General features: G+C 45.8%; 1 protein-coding gene across 3 annotated transcripts in view; it reads left to right on the top strand.

The window, feature by feature from the left end:
- USP24 (ubiquitin specific peptidase 24) overlaps nt 1-16,478 on the top strand; it is a 1,909,144-nt gene that overhangs the window by 919,978 nt on the left and 972,688 nt on the right. For all 3 annotated transcript variants that reach the window (XM_086952711.1, XM_086952716.1, XM_086952707.1), the window contains exon 41: nt 7,217-7,361. In XM_086952711.1, coding sequence (XP_086808837.1) covers nt 7,217-7,361 — 145 coding nt within the window. The remainder of the gene's footprint in view (nt 1-7,216; nt 7,362-16,478) is intronic.

Below are 16,478 nucleotides of genomic sequence, written 5' to 3'. Positions count from 1 at the left end.
CAATCTCTAAATACTTCCGGGATTTGACTACTCGTTCTGACCCGACACCTGAATGCGGTATCTTAACTCCACTTCCCCGTGCACGCCACGGTAAGCTTTTCATCAACTTGCACCCGTTTACTCTACCTTCGGTAATATCGGCACGTAATTAATCTTTACTTTTCACCCGCATGTTCAACTCGCGTGCACTCGTGCTCACGCTATCTTTGGGTTTACATTTCACTATCGTCTTTCAAACTCAGCCAGTCAAGTACTATGTACCCGGCACCCTGGTTCTTATACCGAATTATGCACCTCTTTCTTTGCTATCACTTTTTCACTAGCATATTCTTTTTCTGATATCAGCTCTGTAATGTATTCAATACGAAGGTCATTTTCTCAAACACATCTCGTTTTCTCTTCTTCATTGACCGATATTTATCCCCTGGAAGAAGGCATCTTAGTAATGCCGAAATGCATTGGGATTTATATGAGTGCATTTTTGAACAATGAAAGACTTTTGTGAATTAATGATTTCCTTGTGAATATAACAAGATGAATGAATAAATAAAAACAAGCATTGTTAAAACATCCGATTTTCATCGTGGATATTGGTGAAACCTTTATATAAGGACTAGCGAGGAGCCCGGGGGACACTTCTCACTTTATGAGCAGTGCTACCTTTAGCATTTTCTACGCCCCCTGTCGGAGGGTGATACTCCGGAGCACCTCACAAACTTTGAAATTATTAACAACAGCGCTGTGCGTCCATCTATACCCTATTTAAAATAAAAGTTTGGCAGTGGTAAAAAAAGCATGGATGGGGGAATGAGGAAATTATTCTGCAGAGAAATGTTTAACCTTAACTCACAAGTAGTTTCTGATGTCTAGACAGCAGTACGATTAACGGATGTAAAAGGCACCAGCAAGAAAGGCGAAGGGCAGGAAAGAAGCACCGTTTTCCCGGCAAAGCAGTGTATGTTTTTAAGTTACATTTTGTATGGAAGTGCACTTAGTGACCAATTCCTTCCTTTACGCTGATGTGTCCCAGATAAGAGGAATTTCCGAGTTGATGCTCCAATCAGAGAGAGTCCTGTTTGCGTTGGCCACAATTCTCGAGAATAAACGGCAGCAAAAAGCTTCAGATGTCAGATTGAATGATGTGAAGGGGAAATCTTTCTGTGGAGCTTGCATCTCCCTCAGAAGTGTTTACCTCCCTCCCCCACACCAGGAGTGTGCCCCACTGTTTGAAGACCTCTTTTCTAGTGGCTTATAGACTGGACACGGAGAGTACAGTATTAATAAACTCCTGGCACAAGCATCTGTCCACCGATCAGGCTACCTCTTCTGTAAAACCTCCTATAACAGCAGCAGGGCAGGGTCGTGCACACAGGTCTGCCAACCTCCACCCTTAGAAAATGACCGGCGACAGATACGTGCTTTTGACCTTCCTCCTGAAGTTGTTGATGACATCTTGGCAGCCAGGCATCCATCAACTAAATCTGTGTATATATCTGCTGTTGGGAAAAATGTGTGGCCTGGTGTGCTTATAAAGAGAAACATGCTTCATGCCACGCTGTCCAAAGTTTTGTTATTTCAGTTGTCCCTAGCCAAGCAAGGCCTTGATTGGACACCCTTAAAAGGGTACCTGTCGGCGCTTTTGACCTGTGTACGATTGCCAGACCAACCATTGTTATTTAAATCTCCTGTTACGCTTAAACTCAAAGGGTTAAAACATACAATTCCTCTCTTTCTGTTTGTTATGCCCCAATGGGACTTCATTTTACTCATGTATGGGCCTTTTAAGCCCCTCCACAGTTGTTTGTCTGACTCCTTACCTGCAAGACAGTCTTTCTTTTTGTTCTAACTTCGGCACAATAGGTCTGCGAGTTATAGGCCCTTTCTGTTAACCCGCTTAAACCATGTTCTACCCAGACAAGTTGGTACTGTAGACTCGAGCTTCCTTCCGAAAGTAGTGACTTTGTTTTGTATTGGTAAATCCCTTCTGTGTTTTTTTTGCTCCATCTCAGCCCTCTAAAGAGGCTTCACCGGTTGGAGTCGAAAGAACACCCAGCTTCTAAGTCGATCATACCAAGACCACTGAGTAGACTAGCTCTTCACCAGGTACACTTGTGTGAAGAAAGGCACCTCTGAGCAGAAAAGAACCATCTCATGATGGATTGTACTCTGCATTAAAATCTGTGTGCTGACTCGAAAGTAATCCCCTGAGGGCTTGCAAACTCATTCTACCAGTGCCAAGGATGCTGCTCCTGCGTTAGCACTCAGGGGGCCAGTTCTTGACATTTGTCAGCCTGCTTTGTATTGTGTATTGTATTGTAGGTATACTTGTAAAGCGCGGTCCTGTCACCCAGAGGGCATCCTGGCGCTTGAAGTTCAGTCCCCCACACTTATCGCTGCTCAGACATTTCTGGGAAAGAGGTGCGTTTTTAGGGCTTTTCTGAATGGATAGTATTCCCTATGGCATCTCAAAGAGAGTGGCAAGGAGTTCCAGAGTTTGGCCGCTGCAACACTAAACGAGCGGCCACCCATCCTGACTCTCTGAAACCTAGGGACCACAAGCAGATGTGCCGAGGAAGAGCAGAGGAGCCGCGGGGCGGAATACCAGGCAAACATGTTCTGCAGTGGCACAGGGCCCTGTTGATGTACTGCCTTAAACACCAAGCACGCCGCTTTATACAGTACCCGCAGGTGCACCGGCAGCCAGTGTAGGTCCCTTAGCGCTCGGGTGGAAGAGCTAAAGCTAGGGCGAGAGAGAGCCAGCTTGACGGCCATATTCTGCGCCTGTTGCAACTTCCCCAGCAGATTTTTTGGGGCCTCCAGAAGCAGCGCGTTACAGTAGTCTGAACGACTCAGTATGGTCCCAGGAACTACTTCCGGTCTGGCCTGGGCAGGGAGGAGGGGCAGAACTTTTCGCAGCATGCGTAGCAGCATCATGCACGAAGAGATGGTCTTATTGACGTGCAAGTCAAGTTGTAAGTTTGGGCCAAAGATCACCCCCAAGTTGCGAGCTGACTCCGCAGCCGACACTGGCTCGGGGAAAGTGGCAGGCCAAAAGTTCTCTGGAAGTGACCGCGGAATCCGGTCCATGGAGCAATGAAGTACCTCCGTCTTTGTGCTGTTAAATTGTAGAGAGTTGGCCCGCAGCCAATCCGCTGTGGCTGCCATGCAGCGACGGAATGTCTCCAGCGGGACCCCGTTATTTCCTTCCAGGGAAAAGACCAGTAAACGGCGTAATTAAAAGCAGAGATACGGAAAGATTTTATAAGCTGGACCAGAGGGCGGAGGTGCAGATTAAAAAGTATAGGGCTGTTGGCCGAGCCCTGTGACACCCCCTGCCCTACTTTCCGTGGCTCCGATCGAAATGGAGGAAGCGCAACCAGCTGCTGCCGGTTGTTAAGGTAGGAAACCAGCCAGTCTCTTGCCCCCCCTGTGATCCCACACTCCTCAAGCCTCCTCATAAGGGTCCGATGGCAAACCGTATCGAACGCGGCCGACATGTCGAGCAGCACCAAGAAGGCTGCCCGACCACTGTCGACACGCGAACGAAGATTGTCCAATACGGTTACCAGTGCGGATTCCGTCCCATGCCCCGGACGAAAGCCAAACTGTGTCTCATCGAACCATCCAATTTCTTCCAGGAAGCCCGAGAGGGAGCGGGTCACCCATTTTTCCATGATCTTAATAGGATAGGGGAGCAAAGAGATGGGCCTGTAGTTGGAAAGACAGGCGGGGTCCAGCGTAGGTTTCTTAAGCAGTGGTGACACGACTGCCAGCTTCCAGCACTCGGGAACGCTTGCCAACTCCAAGGACTGGAGGCAGATGGAATATAAAGGCAGGAAAAGTTCAGCCTGAAAAGCTTTCCAGAATTTGGGTGGCAATGGATCGAGCGGAGAGCCCGAAGACACTGTACATGCCATGCTGCGGAATTCCTCAAAGGAGGGACTGGGAAAGAGTCTTAGTTGGGGTCGACTGGAAAGGATATCCGGAGCTTCCAAACTAAGAGCTGGGTCACTCGGCTGGGGTCGACTGGGTGACTGGTCTGGAGCTCCCAAGCCGGGGCCAGAGCCGACCGGCCCGGGTCGACTGGACGAGCCACCCGGAGCTCCCAAGCCAAGAGCCGGAGGCAGTGGATTTTTTAAGCCATCCAGAATCTTAGCAGTCTTTATAGGCTTCACCTCATACATTCAAGAAGCACTACTGCTTAGACTGCTTAGACAATCATTTTCACCTAAAGAGGAACTTTGCCCATTCCCAGTTTGAGCTAGTTCACTGACCCACCACGTAAGAAGTATTGCTTGGGTAGCATTTTAAAAGGTGAGAAACTTGTGGTTAGAATTCTCTATCAGAAGAACAAGTTACTTACCTTCAGTAATGCTTTTTCTGGTAGAGGCTCAGCATTTTCCTCACTATCCCTCCCACGTACGTGAACTGGTCTCCTCACATAAAAAGATCCTAATTTAGGATTCTGCATACTGTTCATGACCACTCTGACTCCGCATCTGCGGAAGTGTTAAGAAAGCAACCATTGTCAGTGATCATGGGTGGTGTTTATAAAGATCTTCATACGTTGTATCTGTCGCTGAATAAAGTAAACGCGGAGGCGCCTGCTCACACGGGTACTACTGAAGATTTTCCGTATCCAGTCTGATGCCTGGGTAGTATTCAAAAGTTGAGGAATCTGTGATTAGATAGATTTTCATAGAAACAGCAGTACTGTACATAAGTAAGTTGTTTAACTACTTCATTAGGTTCAACTTAGATAATGCCACACCCTGTCTACCGAAAAGAATTGTAGGACAGGTGAATCACTTTCTCCATTTCATATAATACCAGTTAGTCATCCCTCGCTGCATACTTCTATCTTTGGAGTATTCATCCTGCTCTTGGGAAGTAATAATAGTTCTACATTATTGCAGTTGAGGACTTTTTCATTTTAAGATGACTGCACCAGACAGTTCCTTTGTTGTTTTGCTAGTAGTCTACCAGTTATGCAATTTCCTACCTATTACTGGCCTCTTAGAACAGTGTTTTTGTTTGGTTCGTCTGAGGGAGATTAGTTAGACTGTAACTAGTACACTCCTTATTTTGAAACAGTGTTACGAGCTAGTCTTGTTAATCTCCATTTTAGTACACTGCTTTTATTGAATAATCAATTCTACATCCTAATTCAAAGATTTCTAGCATTACCCTGAAGATTTTATTACAAAAGCATCAGCTTAATAGTTGCTAGATGAGACTGATCATGAGATTACATTGTAATTTGATGCATTCATCTCCACAATCGTAAAACATAGTGTTTCTTGTTTACAATAATTGATGATTCAGGATGTTTTTGGGTTGTTTTACACCAGATCGTTGAAAAGTCATCAGGACAGGACTCTCCTGATTTTCGTTGTCTGCATGTGAAAAAAATATAAGGTAGCCCATGAACTATGAATAAGTATTCAAAGGTTTACATCCTGTATTGTCAATAATTGGAGTGATGTAAGAAGTGTGCATGGGCATGTTTATCTAGATACATTTGGAGCAAAAACTATCTCCAATTGGCCCTGCCTCATACTGGAAAAAATATTTTTTTGGTCAGGTTAATGAAATGCTGCCTGTTGTTTGGTTGCTCCATCTAGGGTGGATAGCCACGTGTGCGTTTTAGTTTGAGCATTGCATTCAGACATATTCCAACATATTTGAGTATGCTTTCACCCAAACAACTTCGTTTTCTTTAGACGGTGTCAGCATTAACCATTTTAAAATAATATGTAGCAATTTAACAATCACTCTGGCACATTTGGGGGGCAATTTCTTCCAACACATTGTGGTGTCACCATGTATCGTGATGCTGTACAAGGAGATCCTGAAGTGAATATGCTCTTGGGGTCATTTTGCTTGTCTCTGGTTTTTCTTCCTCACCATCTCTTCTGCACCTCCCTGAACTCCGTGGCATTCCAGTTTTGCACTTCTTCCATGACAGACATGCACTCTGGAGTTCAAAGAGAGAATACCCTCTGCCAAATTGTTTGTGGCATAATGGCCCACCCATTACATTTCATCCATCAGAAGTTCTCCTGACTAAATTAGCAGTCATACGTAAAGTGAGGTGGCATTTCTTTAGCAGTACCAACGTATCAGTTGGGTGTGATGAACCACAGGAGGAGTATTTCATGTTTCTACCTGAACTGGACTGGAAAGTACTTAGCTCTGTGCATAAAGGAGAACACATTTTTTTATCCTTGTTCTCCATGGTATAAACTTGGAATTCTGCTCTTCAGAATGGCAGATCTTTTGTATCATAAAAAGCAGAGTACTGTCTTCAATTTTTGCTTGCAGTAGTTTCTATTTGGTCACCCATAAGTGTGTATTTGCAAGACACAGTTAGACGTTCCAGTCTTGGAACACAGCTGGCTGTACAATTGCTTTTTCAGAGGTTGGAGCAGTCTGCACTGTCTGTCAGAACTTGATTCTTACAGTTGGAATGTAGCATCCCATGCCATTTCCTGTCATGTTGCAGTGATTGCTATTCTGAGACACCAGGTAATATTCATATTTTGATTATTGGCTTCTACACCTTCCTCTGGTGCAGTCTTGGCAAACCTGTTGTCTTGTTCTGGGATTCCTGTGCTATGTATTGTTGGAAGAAGCCTTGGATGGCACAACCTAATGTTCCTTTTCACCCATTTTGGAATTCTGAAATAAAACAATATAGTATGACAATAATAGCCTATCACAGTACCACAAGGACTTAAAAAATAGCTTTTCACGTATTGTAAATGATCCCGATTCCAAAAAGGTGCTCTACTAGTCAAATAACTCAGTCTATTCCATATACTCATTTCCAATATGTGTAAATTCTGCTTATGAAACAAAAGGCAACTAATGTGGTAGGGCAAATTACGAGCATGTTTCATAGAGAGATTTCCCATGGAATTATGTCTTTTTGTTCTGTGACATATGAACTAGTCCCTTCCATCAGTGCAATGGATTGCCCTAATTATAACGGAGCAAAAGCTAAATGAAAAAGTCTTAAATATAACAAGGAGTGTAGCCCGCTCTGTTGTTTTTAAGGTGCATATTTTGCAAGAAGTATGAGCCTCTTATTTGACTTTGGTGTTGTACTGTGTTGGACATCGTTGAAAATTTCCAGAAATCACTTATTTTACAGAGTTTGTTAATTGGTGTTTTGGAAAACAGTTTTCCTCTAATGGCACATTTTTCATTTTAGGTGCAGCACAGTAAATAGTAGATTGGCCGCCTATGAAGTTTTAATAATGTTGGCTGAAAGCTCCCCTTCCAATCTTCAGCTTATTACAAAAGAATTGCTATCTATGCATCATCAGTCTGACCATGCACTAAATAAGGAATTTGATGTAAGTATTTTGTTATAACATGCTTTACTTGATGTATAATAAGGTGCCATTTTTTGCAATGCTTCAGCAAATTTCTGCCCTTTTTCAAAGTAAGTTCAATGAAGCCACTATGCAAAGAATGTTAATTGCCGTTGTTGAAGCTAATGTGAAGTTTATGGACTTTCATAGAACACCCCCCCCCCCCCATTCAACCTTATAGGCAGCACCTCCCCAGTGTTAATGTCACTTCTTGCCCTGAGAGTGTGCTGTAGACTACTGCAAGGCTCACACCTTCTTCCACCACTACAGTTTATTATATACTTAAAACCACTTTATGAGGGTCAGATTTAAGATTTACTTAGGTCATCCAAACCGGTCTACAGCTAAACTGCAGGATTTGCCGAAACGTTTGTTGCTGATAGTTAATTGGATGGGTAATAATGGCCTACGGTTAAGTGATTCTAAAACAGAAATATTGCAGTTAAGGTATTGACTTGCCTTACATTCACCTTCTTTCGCCTTGGATGCAAGAGTAAAAAATAAATTTTAAAAAAACCTGGGAATCCTTGGGTTTTTAATTTTAGCTGGCGGTCCCAAGCTTCACTGTGTCCAGTTACCACTTTTGATCTTACAAATCTTCCTTCTCGTCCCAGATACCTCTCCCAGACATCCATTGCATGTTCCTGGTATAAGTCAGCTGGATGCTGCAGCAGTGAGTTTTAGTTGGTTAGCATGTCACCCACAGGTGCAACCTTATAACCCAGAGATGCTGTTAGATTGCCTTGTAAAGCTGGGGAAGCAGAGCTGATGCTGTGTCCTGGCACTTTCAGTAACAATGCATTTATATCATTCCAACTATGAAGAGTTGCCATCAAGCTATTGGTCAGTGAAAACTGGTATGCATAAGGTGGCTGACTCAAAAGACCAAGGTGTCTGACTTATATCTCCACTGTTCCCAACGTAATGCACTGCTCAGATTCGTTTGTGTCAGGGTTTTACCTTCCCTGGCAGGCAAAGCAGGGAGGTGCTGTCTTAACCCTGGGACTCCCCAGCAGCTATCTAGACCAACACCACCTCCTTCCTCCACTAGACCTATGATAATCTCAACACCTTGATCAATCCACAGACTTCTCTGAAGCTCCACAAATCAACATGTTCTGCTGCCCTACCATTTTGATCATGTCTCTTGCTTGTCTGTGCTGAACATCACACACTTGTTATTTATTAAATATCTTATTTGTAAATAGTTCCACGATTATGCAGCTGTTAATTGAATATCTTGTGATGGATACTACTAACTGAAGATTCATTACCTTCTAAATTTTCACCAAGCGTCAAGCTGGATCTGGAAAATCTCTAAAGCAGTACTCTTGCATGCTGGTAGGTGGTGCAGTTCTACTTGGACTTCGTTCTGAAATTGCAAATGGAGCCCCATATAAGCACCGTTCATGTATGCTGATGTCAGTTGCTGTATTTCTGCTCCATAAGACGCAGATGCAGAGCATCTCCTTGAGCTTAAAATCACATATTTTATCAAAATTAATGTGTGTGCAAGGGAAAATGTGTTACCCCCCCAAGATAGTGTTCAACCCATGAAGGAACTGTCACAAACTGATGCCTGTGATGGGCCCTCATAAAGTGTGTTTTTGGTGCCTGGGGTCGAAACACAACTCCAGATCTCAGATGAACCCCAAGGCCAAACAGAACCATGAGGCCTAACTTTACATCAGCAAATATAAGAAGACTCCACTACGTGACAGCTCATAGTCAAAAGAAAAGTCTAGTTCCTGCTTTCAAGTTGGATCTACGACAGATCATTGGGGTGTAGCCTTTAGTGAAATCCAAGAGAAAGCATAACGAGTTGAAGCAAGAATTGATCCCTTCCCTGCCTCACTCGGACTGAAGAAAGGGTGCCACCATGCCTTGCAGTCTGGCTCCCGGGTGCCATCGGAGCTGTATCAGAGTCTAGTGCCAGCGCACCCAGAGTTTCCAGGTACATCAGCGATGTCTCTGCAAGTGGAGACATTCAGCAAAGTCCTGCTGCCGGCACTTCACCAGTTCCCTCTAGTGTGCCTTCTGGCTCAATCTACAGGGTCCTCCACTCGCAGGTGGGTTTGCTGTTGTAACTATCTCTGCCCTTTGATCCTGCATCGGGTTCAGCACCTTCTCCAGTGTCAACTTATTTTCTGGCAGTACCACATGTGCCGGTTTCAATCATATCGATAGTGCCGGAGGAAGATTTACAGTTCATTATATATATATATATATATATATATATATATATATATATATATATATATATATATATATATATATATATATATATATATATATATATATATATAGATAGATAGATAGATAGATAGATAGATAGATAGATATTCTACAATCTGATGAGGATAACTGAAATGTGAAACTCAGAGAGGCCAATGGTCTGTATACTTTTCCAGTTACTTGCCATGTATCTCCCTCTAGTCCTGCTACAGAGGAAAGCGCCTCCTTCACAGTCATTGTGCACAGGCCTGCAAAAGGCTTAGACCTACAGCTTCCCACTGTGGAGGCCACGATTAATGTTTTAAATGAGGTACTTCAGCCAGGTCAGACCACTGCAGAACCTCTACTGCCACTTAACAAGGCACTTACAGGCCATACACACTTTTGGGCACTTGAATGAAGCCATGTTCAGGTTCACCAGTTAACCGACCGGCTGCTTGTCGCCATCATTCTGCACCGGGTGACCTTGAATTTCTTACACAACATCGAACGTAAGAGAGTTTGGTCGTCACAGGTTCACAAGCAAAGTAAATCCCAAAGTCTTTCCTACCACTCAACCTGATCTTGAGTTGAATCCGGGAAATACATTTTACAAGACGATATTCTCCTCTACTACCCTTGCTTTGAGGTCAGTAAATGCCAGCCTACTCAATTATCTACTTCCATGCCTTTTGGAAGACTTTTGGTAGACTGTATGTAGATTACCCTGGACGAACTCTGAAGAAGAAATCTTGGCCCTTCGACCATTTCGACTGAAAGACTTAAGAATCTCCCTTGGGGTCAAGGAGTGACCCCTGTTCAAACAGGCACCTAAAGAAGCATCTTGCCGGTCTGCATTTTCAAGGCTCCCGCCGGATCCTGAAGAATCTGTGACACAGGACACGGACTTCCAGACATCTCCGAGGCTGACACGAGTCCCCAGCAAAGCTGAGACCTGTAGCTAACACGAGAGACGTGCGACTGGAAATCCTGGACATCCTGCAATTTTGCAACTGCAACTACTTCTCGAAGTTTCCCGAAGTTGTGCATTGGGGTATTTGAAGCCCCTGCCCTGAGCACCTTTTGCACCGAAGCTCAGAGGCCTACACTCCACGAGTGTTCCGTGGGCCCGTTCTTTGCATTTCCGCTCGAGACTCCGACGCAATCTCTAGTCCGTTTGCTAGTGGGTCCCCATGAAGGACAATCCTTAGTTTTTTTTAGCTTTCCTGGTTGCTCCAGACGTGCTCTGACTCCCCTCCAAAGGGTGAGTCCCTCAAAACTTGCTGGTCTGCACCTAAGCCAATCTTTGGATCTAGCGTGGGTTGCTGTTGCCAAGGCTTGTTGGGTCCAAACCGGATTCTGGCGCTGCAAAACTCGACACCCTTCATGGGACAGCTTGAATCCAGCTCCTGGTCATCGTCGACGCCTTCTGGTCCTCGTGGCTGAAGAGTAAAGCTCACCTACTTCACCTGAAAACACCCGACATCTGCTGGCATCTTCCTGTCGCTGTCCTGGTCGCTGGCTAGTGACCCAGTCTCTGTCCCCTCTTCTTTCAGGTTCTTCACATCTCCAATCAACCCTTGGATCCGCCCGGACAATTTTCCTCTTGTCGCCTGCAGCACTCCATTGGAATAGACGACGAAACCCAACACCAAAAGACACCTATGCACCCGGCTTCCCTGGGTAAGGTAACACAAGTACTCCGGTGCTCCTGTGGGTCTTGACTCTCAAAGTGTCTAAATCTAAAAGGGTTCCATCGTAGTTCACCCCTAAGTGTCCTTAATCTTTAAAATTGTAACTTTGTTTCCCATAGAAGGTCAATGGTGATTAGCAGCTGTGTTTAGACACTGCACGAGTCCCCTTGGGTCTCCTGCGTCCCTACCTTGGGTGGTTCCTGGTTGCCCCAGCAGTTCTAGAGGCCCTAGGCCTGACTTCTAGCCTTCACGTGGTACTTATACCACTATTTTAGTATATTGTTTGTGAGGCCCCTAGGGCAAAACGTATACTGTGCTATTTACTGTGTGCTATTTTGAAGTTCTTGTATTGTACTTTTGCCTCTAGCCGCATAAAGAGACTAGAGGGGTTGTGTTTAGAATAAATAAATATATATTTGATATATACCTTGTGTGGTGTACTTTCATTTGATCATTGAAGAGATTATAGACTGGTAAAACAAGCTGCTTTACATTCCTTCAAGACTTAGCCTGAAGGCTTCTCTCCACAGCTACCACTAGGATAGCTTTCTATAAAGGTTGTCTTAAACCTACCATCAGTAAGGGTCGTTTGGACTGGTGCAAGGTGCCCCCTAGAATAGTGGGCATCATATGCCAGCCCAATTTATCACAACAGTGGACAGTATTAATGTGTCACTTAATGAATCAGTGGGTGGCTGATTGAATTTGAAGTGCATGGTATTAGTCCGACATCATAATACAATATATATTACATTTCAGTGGAGATGGTGCAAAGTTTAGAAATAGCTTGGTGCATGATACATATTTACTTATGTACAAGATCAACTCTGGAAATCATACTATCAAATAACATATTCTTTCAATGTCCACTTTACAAATCCTAGTTAGACATAAGAAAAACGAGACTTACCAAGGATATATCAACATTTCGATCACACAGGAGTGAGCCTGCGGGACTCTTCAGGACAACACCATCTGTCTAGTGAACCGCAATTTGAGAAAACAGGGCTGTTAGTGTCTAATTCTATACCCAAGAACTATTAAATAGTAGTAAAAATATTGTCTGCCACCTTCCTCGAATTAAGATTATTGCATCTAAACAGAGCCTGTCCAAAACATGTGCAAATTTGCAAATCCATTTAATCTCTTATAGAGAAACAATCTCATATTATGTCTAAGAAGTTAGCGTCAATTGTGTGCACCTGAATTATCCCACATGAACAGCTAACACAACTAGGTGACTTGATGTGGTATGGACTCACTGGCACTCCTAGTTGGTGCCATCTCTTCATGTGAGATATGTGTATGTGCACACAATTGACACTAATTTCTTAGAAATAATAGCAGACTGTGTGGATGAACTCAGCAGCCGACGTGTAGAAATCATGAATGACAGTTGCACATGAAAGTGGCTCAGGAGTGTGCTAATCTTGAATTCCTGGCTTGGCAGTAAGGGCTGGACTGTACCCATGGGGCACAGGGTCAAGACTGATTTGCCTATGGCTGGGTTCAAACTGGAATGGCATGGTGAGCAAAAAAACGATGGATTTAGTCCCAGATCTCTGTACTGGGGTGAATGTATGACATTGTTCTGCATTCTGTCCATCACATGTTGTTTTTGCATTTGTCACCCCGAGTGGGACGGGTATGCTCAGACATGAGTCCCTTGCTCTCCATGCCACTGGAATCAAGCTATCCAGGCTGATGAGGGCTGAAAGCCCGAAACCGGTCCTTGGATGCTTGTTTCCAGTCCATGGAGGACCTGGCTTGGCAGTTCGGACTGGACTGTACCCATGGGGCACAGCGTCAAGACTGATTTGCATATGGCTGGGTTCAAACTGGAATGGCATGGTGAGCAAAAAAACGATGGATTTAGGCCCAGAGCTCTGTACTGGGGTGAGTGTATGACATTGTTCTGCATTCTGTCCATCACCTGTTGTTTTTGCAATCTTGTACTCCTGGGCATGGGCCTCTCCCCTCCAATCAATTTGCTACTTCTGAAGGATAATCTGTTGCATCTGCATGGCAAGATCTTGCATACAGGCGTACACAGCCTGCACCTCCTTGCATGGAGATTGAACGTTACCTGTTGATTCCATCTGATCTCTCTCCCACGGTTGTTGGTTATCTTGGCAGCTAGATGCCCTTTCACAAAGTTAGTGTATACTGGGTGCTAGGATAAGTTTGTGGTTTGGTGCAGCAACCACCACATAGACTCATCACATGCTAAACTGTCTGATATTTTGTTTAATCTTTCACTCTGAGTATTTGCTATAGGGACTGTAAAGAAATACTTGTTGGCACTTTCAGCTTTTATGTGTTTCCCGAATCAGCCTTATTTGTTCCAATCACCTATTATGAGATTTCCTAAATGTTTACAGCACAGGTTCCCACTGAAGCCCCCCCCCCTTTTGTAACACCACAATGGAACTTGAATGTTAAATGTAAATGTGGGATACATGTAAAACGCACTGTTACTCTACCCGAGTGTCCTGGCGCTATAGACCGCTGGGGAACCCGTCCTGGTTTTCCCTGTGAGATGGTCCCTTTCTGGGTATCTCCAGGGTGAAACCAGAGAATTATCGAGTCCTTTGACCCTGGTCCAAGACCCTGCCGCGTCGGGAATTGAACCCTGGTCCCGGGCCGTTCTCTGCTTACGGGTCTGCCGCCTCTAACCAGTGAGCCAATCCACTCAATGTTGTTTCCCCCTTTTCTAATACCTTTTGAACCAAAGCACAGGTGTCCACTATGCCCCTTAAGCCTGAAAACAGACTTTGTTTGCAATAACATCAGTTGATCCTATGAGCGATCTGCAGTCACTCTTGGTCCAGCCACCTTACACAGAATGTTTTGCAGGCAAACTGGTTTTGAGAAGTCGAGCTGCATTTCTGCCAAAAGCAGCAACACCAGGCAGGTTATCACCCTCACAGCATTCTTTACCCCGCCTCATCCCCTAAAAGAGAAGGAGAAAAACTGCATCACTTGAATACCAAGAGTGTCATACGGTACCTACTAATTAAGTAAGTCTATACCTTTGTAGAAAATATGCATCAACATATGGGAACTTTATTATTATTATTATTATTTAAATTTATAATGCGCGACAGCTACCCAAAACGGGTTTCCCGGCGCAACGAGCAAATCCAGAATTTAGGTGGAAAGCAGGAGAGGCTGATAAATAAACAGCCACCTTTTTAAGGACTTGCGGAATTGAACATAGTTCGTTTTGTTGCTTAGTGTGGTGGGCAAAGCGTTCCAAAGTGTGGGACCAAGATAAGAGAAAGACCTTCCGCCCATCCAAGCTAGTTTGATTTTAGGGACAATGAACCTCCCTTGAGTGGCAGAGCGAAGGTTTCGGGAGGGGAAGTAGGGACTAACCAGAGATTGACGATATTGTGGAGCATGACTAGTTTTGATTTTGTGCATATAGCTCAGGGCTTTAAACTTTACTCGGTTTTCCACCCTGAGCCATTGTAGGTTACGTGGATGGGCGGAAATGGAGGTGGCCCTCGGGACTCGGCACAGGAGTCTGAATTTTGCACCATTTGTAGTCTATGGACTACGGTTTTGTTTGAGCCCAAATGCAGCACATTTCTGTAGTCAAGCCTTGATGTTTTTAGGCATTGACCCTGGTTTTCTGAGTGGACTCTGGTAACATCCAACAGATTTTTTTTAACCATTTGAGAATAGCAAATCATGTCGCTGCTACTTTAACTGTTTGAGAATGCATGTTGAGTGAATCATCAATCGTAATGCCCAGTTTGCGGACTTGGGTGGAAGGAGAAGGAAGACTGCCCATTTCGCGTGGCCAGTGTTTGGGGTCCCAAAGATCTTTAATTTTGCCCAGTATGAGTCCCTCAGTTTTTCCTCCGTTTAATTTAAGAAAGTTTTGTTGCATCCATGATTCTATTTTGTTTAGATCAGTTTTAAGCGAGGAAGGAGCATTTGTGTTTTGTGAGGAAAGAGAAAAAATAATTTGGGAATCGTCAGCGTATGAGAATGATCGCCCGGATTTCTCCGCCACATCGGCTAGAGGTCTTACATATAAATTAAAAAATAGAGGACTGGGGGCGTGTCCAAGGCTGCGACGGAGTAGGACATTCCTCCAGATTCCTCCGGTGCCACGACACTCAAAGCATTGCCTGGCATCCTCTTGCGGCTCTTACTCACCGGTGGGACGATTGGGGGAGCTCCGCGCTGCTTCGTGGACTCGTTTGTTGCCTTTCCGGTGTCTCCCGGTGCTTGGAGTGAGGAGATAGCGCCTGCGGCCTACCTGCTGGTCGCTCGGCGTGACTGCCCCGGAGCGTGGAGTGCGGCGGAGGAGACGCTGTACTGCGGCGATCTCCGACCCAAGGCCCGGCGGTGAGGTTGCTGCTCCCGTGCATCGAGCGACTGGAGTATTGAGCAGGTGTCATGACCTCTGCAGCTGTGGTGCCCTGCTCGCGGCTCGGCCCTGCAGCCGGAAGCGAGGGGGCCGGCGGGAGGAGCCACCTGAGGCCGGGGATGTGAGGCCTGGTCGGCGTAGAGCTTGCCGAGTCTGGCGTTGCTGGGCCCCCCGCTGAGATCAGCCGCTTGTACTTTACTGCGGCGGGTGAGCGGGGCATGTGACTGAGACCCTCTGGAGCGCTGCTGTCTCGATTTGCCCCCTGAGAACTGTGACCTGCCTGGGTCGGGCCCCCGTGTGCAGCGTAACCCGCGTGCTGCCTTGAGTGCCCGGCCTCTGTGGTGCCGCTGGTTCCTGGATATGCGGCGCGGCCTGGACGAGGGTGTGCCTGCGTAGAGGAGTGGAGCTTTGGTGGGGCACCTGCCATACGAGTCTGTGAGCAGTACTTGCTGGGGCGAACTTTAGCCCAGGGCTTCCTAGCCTGCTGAGCCTTTCCCCTCTTTGGCTTGCAGTGCTGCCCACTGGCGTGGGGTTAGGCTGGGTGCTCCGGACTCACCGCTGGCGCCCACCTGCCCCTGAGGAGGACTTTTAACGCTTTTGCTGCCTGCCCACCCACGGTGTGGCCGAGAGGAGGCGCTGAGCCCGAGCCGCCACCTGTGTGGCCCATTGCGGCGCGGACCCGGACCTGCGGTCCCTGCCTCTCTTGCTGGGGGGGATTGCGGCCTTCGGTTTGGACCGCCCCGGCTACCGCGGGGGATCTACCCTCCGCATGCCCCCAATTGGCCCCTCTGTTGGGTGAACTGCAAC

The sequence above is a fragment of the Lissotriton vulgaris genome, chromosome 1_1 (genome assembly GCF_964263255.1).
Source record: "Lissotriton vulgaris chromosome 1_1, aLisVul1.2, whole genome shotgun sequence".
Lineage (NCBI taxonomy): Eukaryota > Metazoa > Chordata > Amphibia > Caudata > Salamandridae > Lissotriton > Lissotriton vulgaris.
The sequence above is the reverse complement of the archived record's forward strand: the minus strand, read 5'-3'. Positions and strand labels throughout refer to the sequence as shown.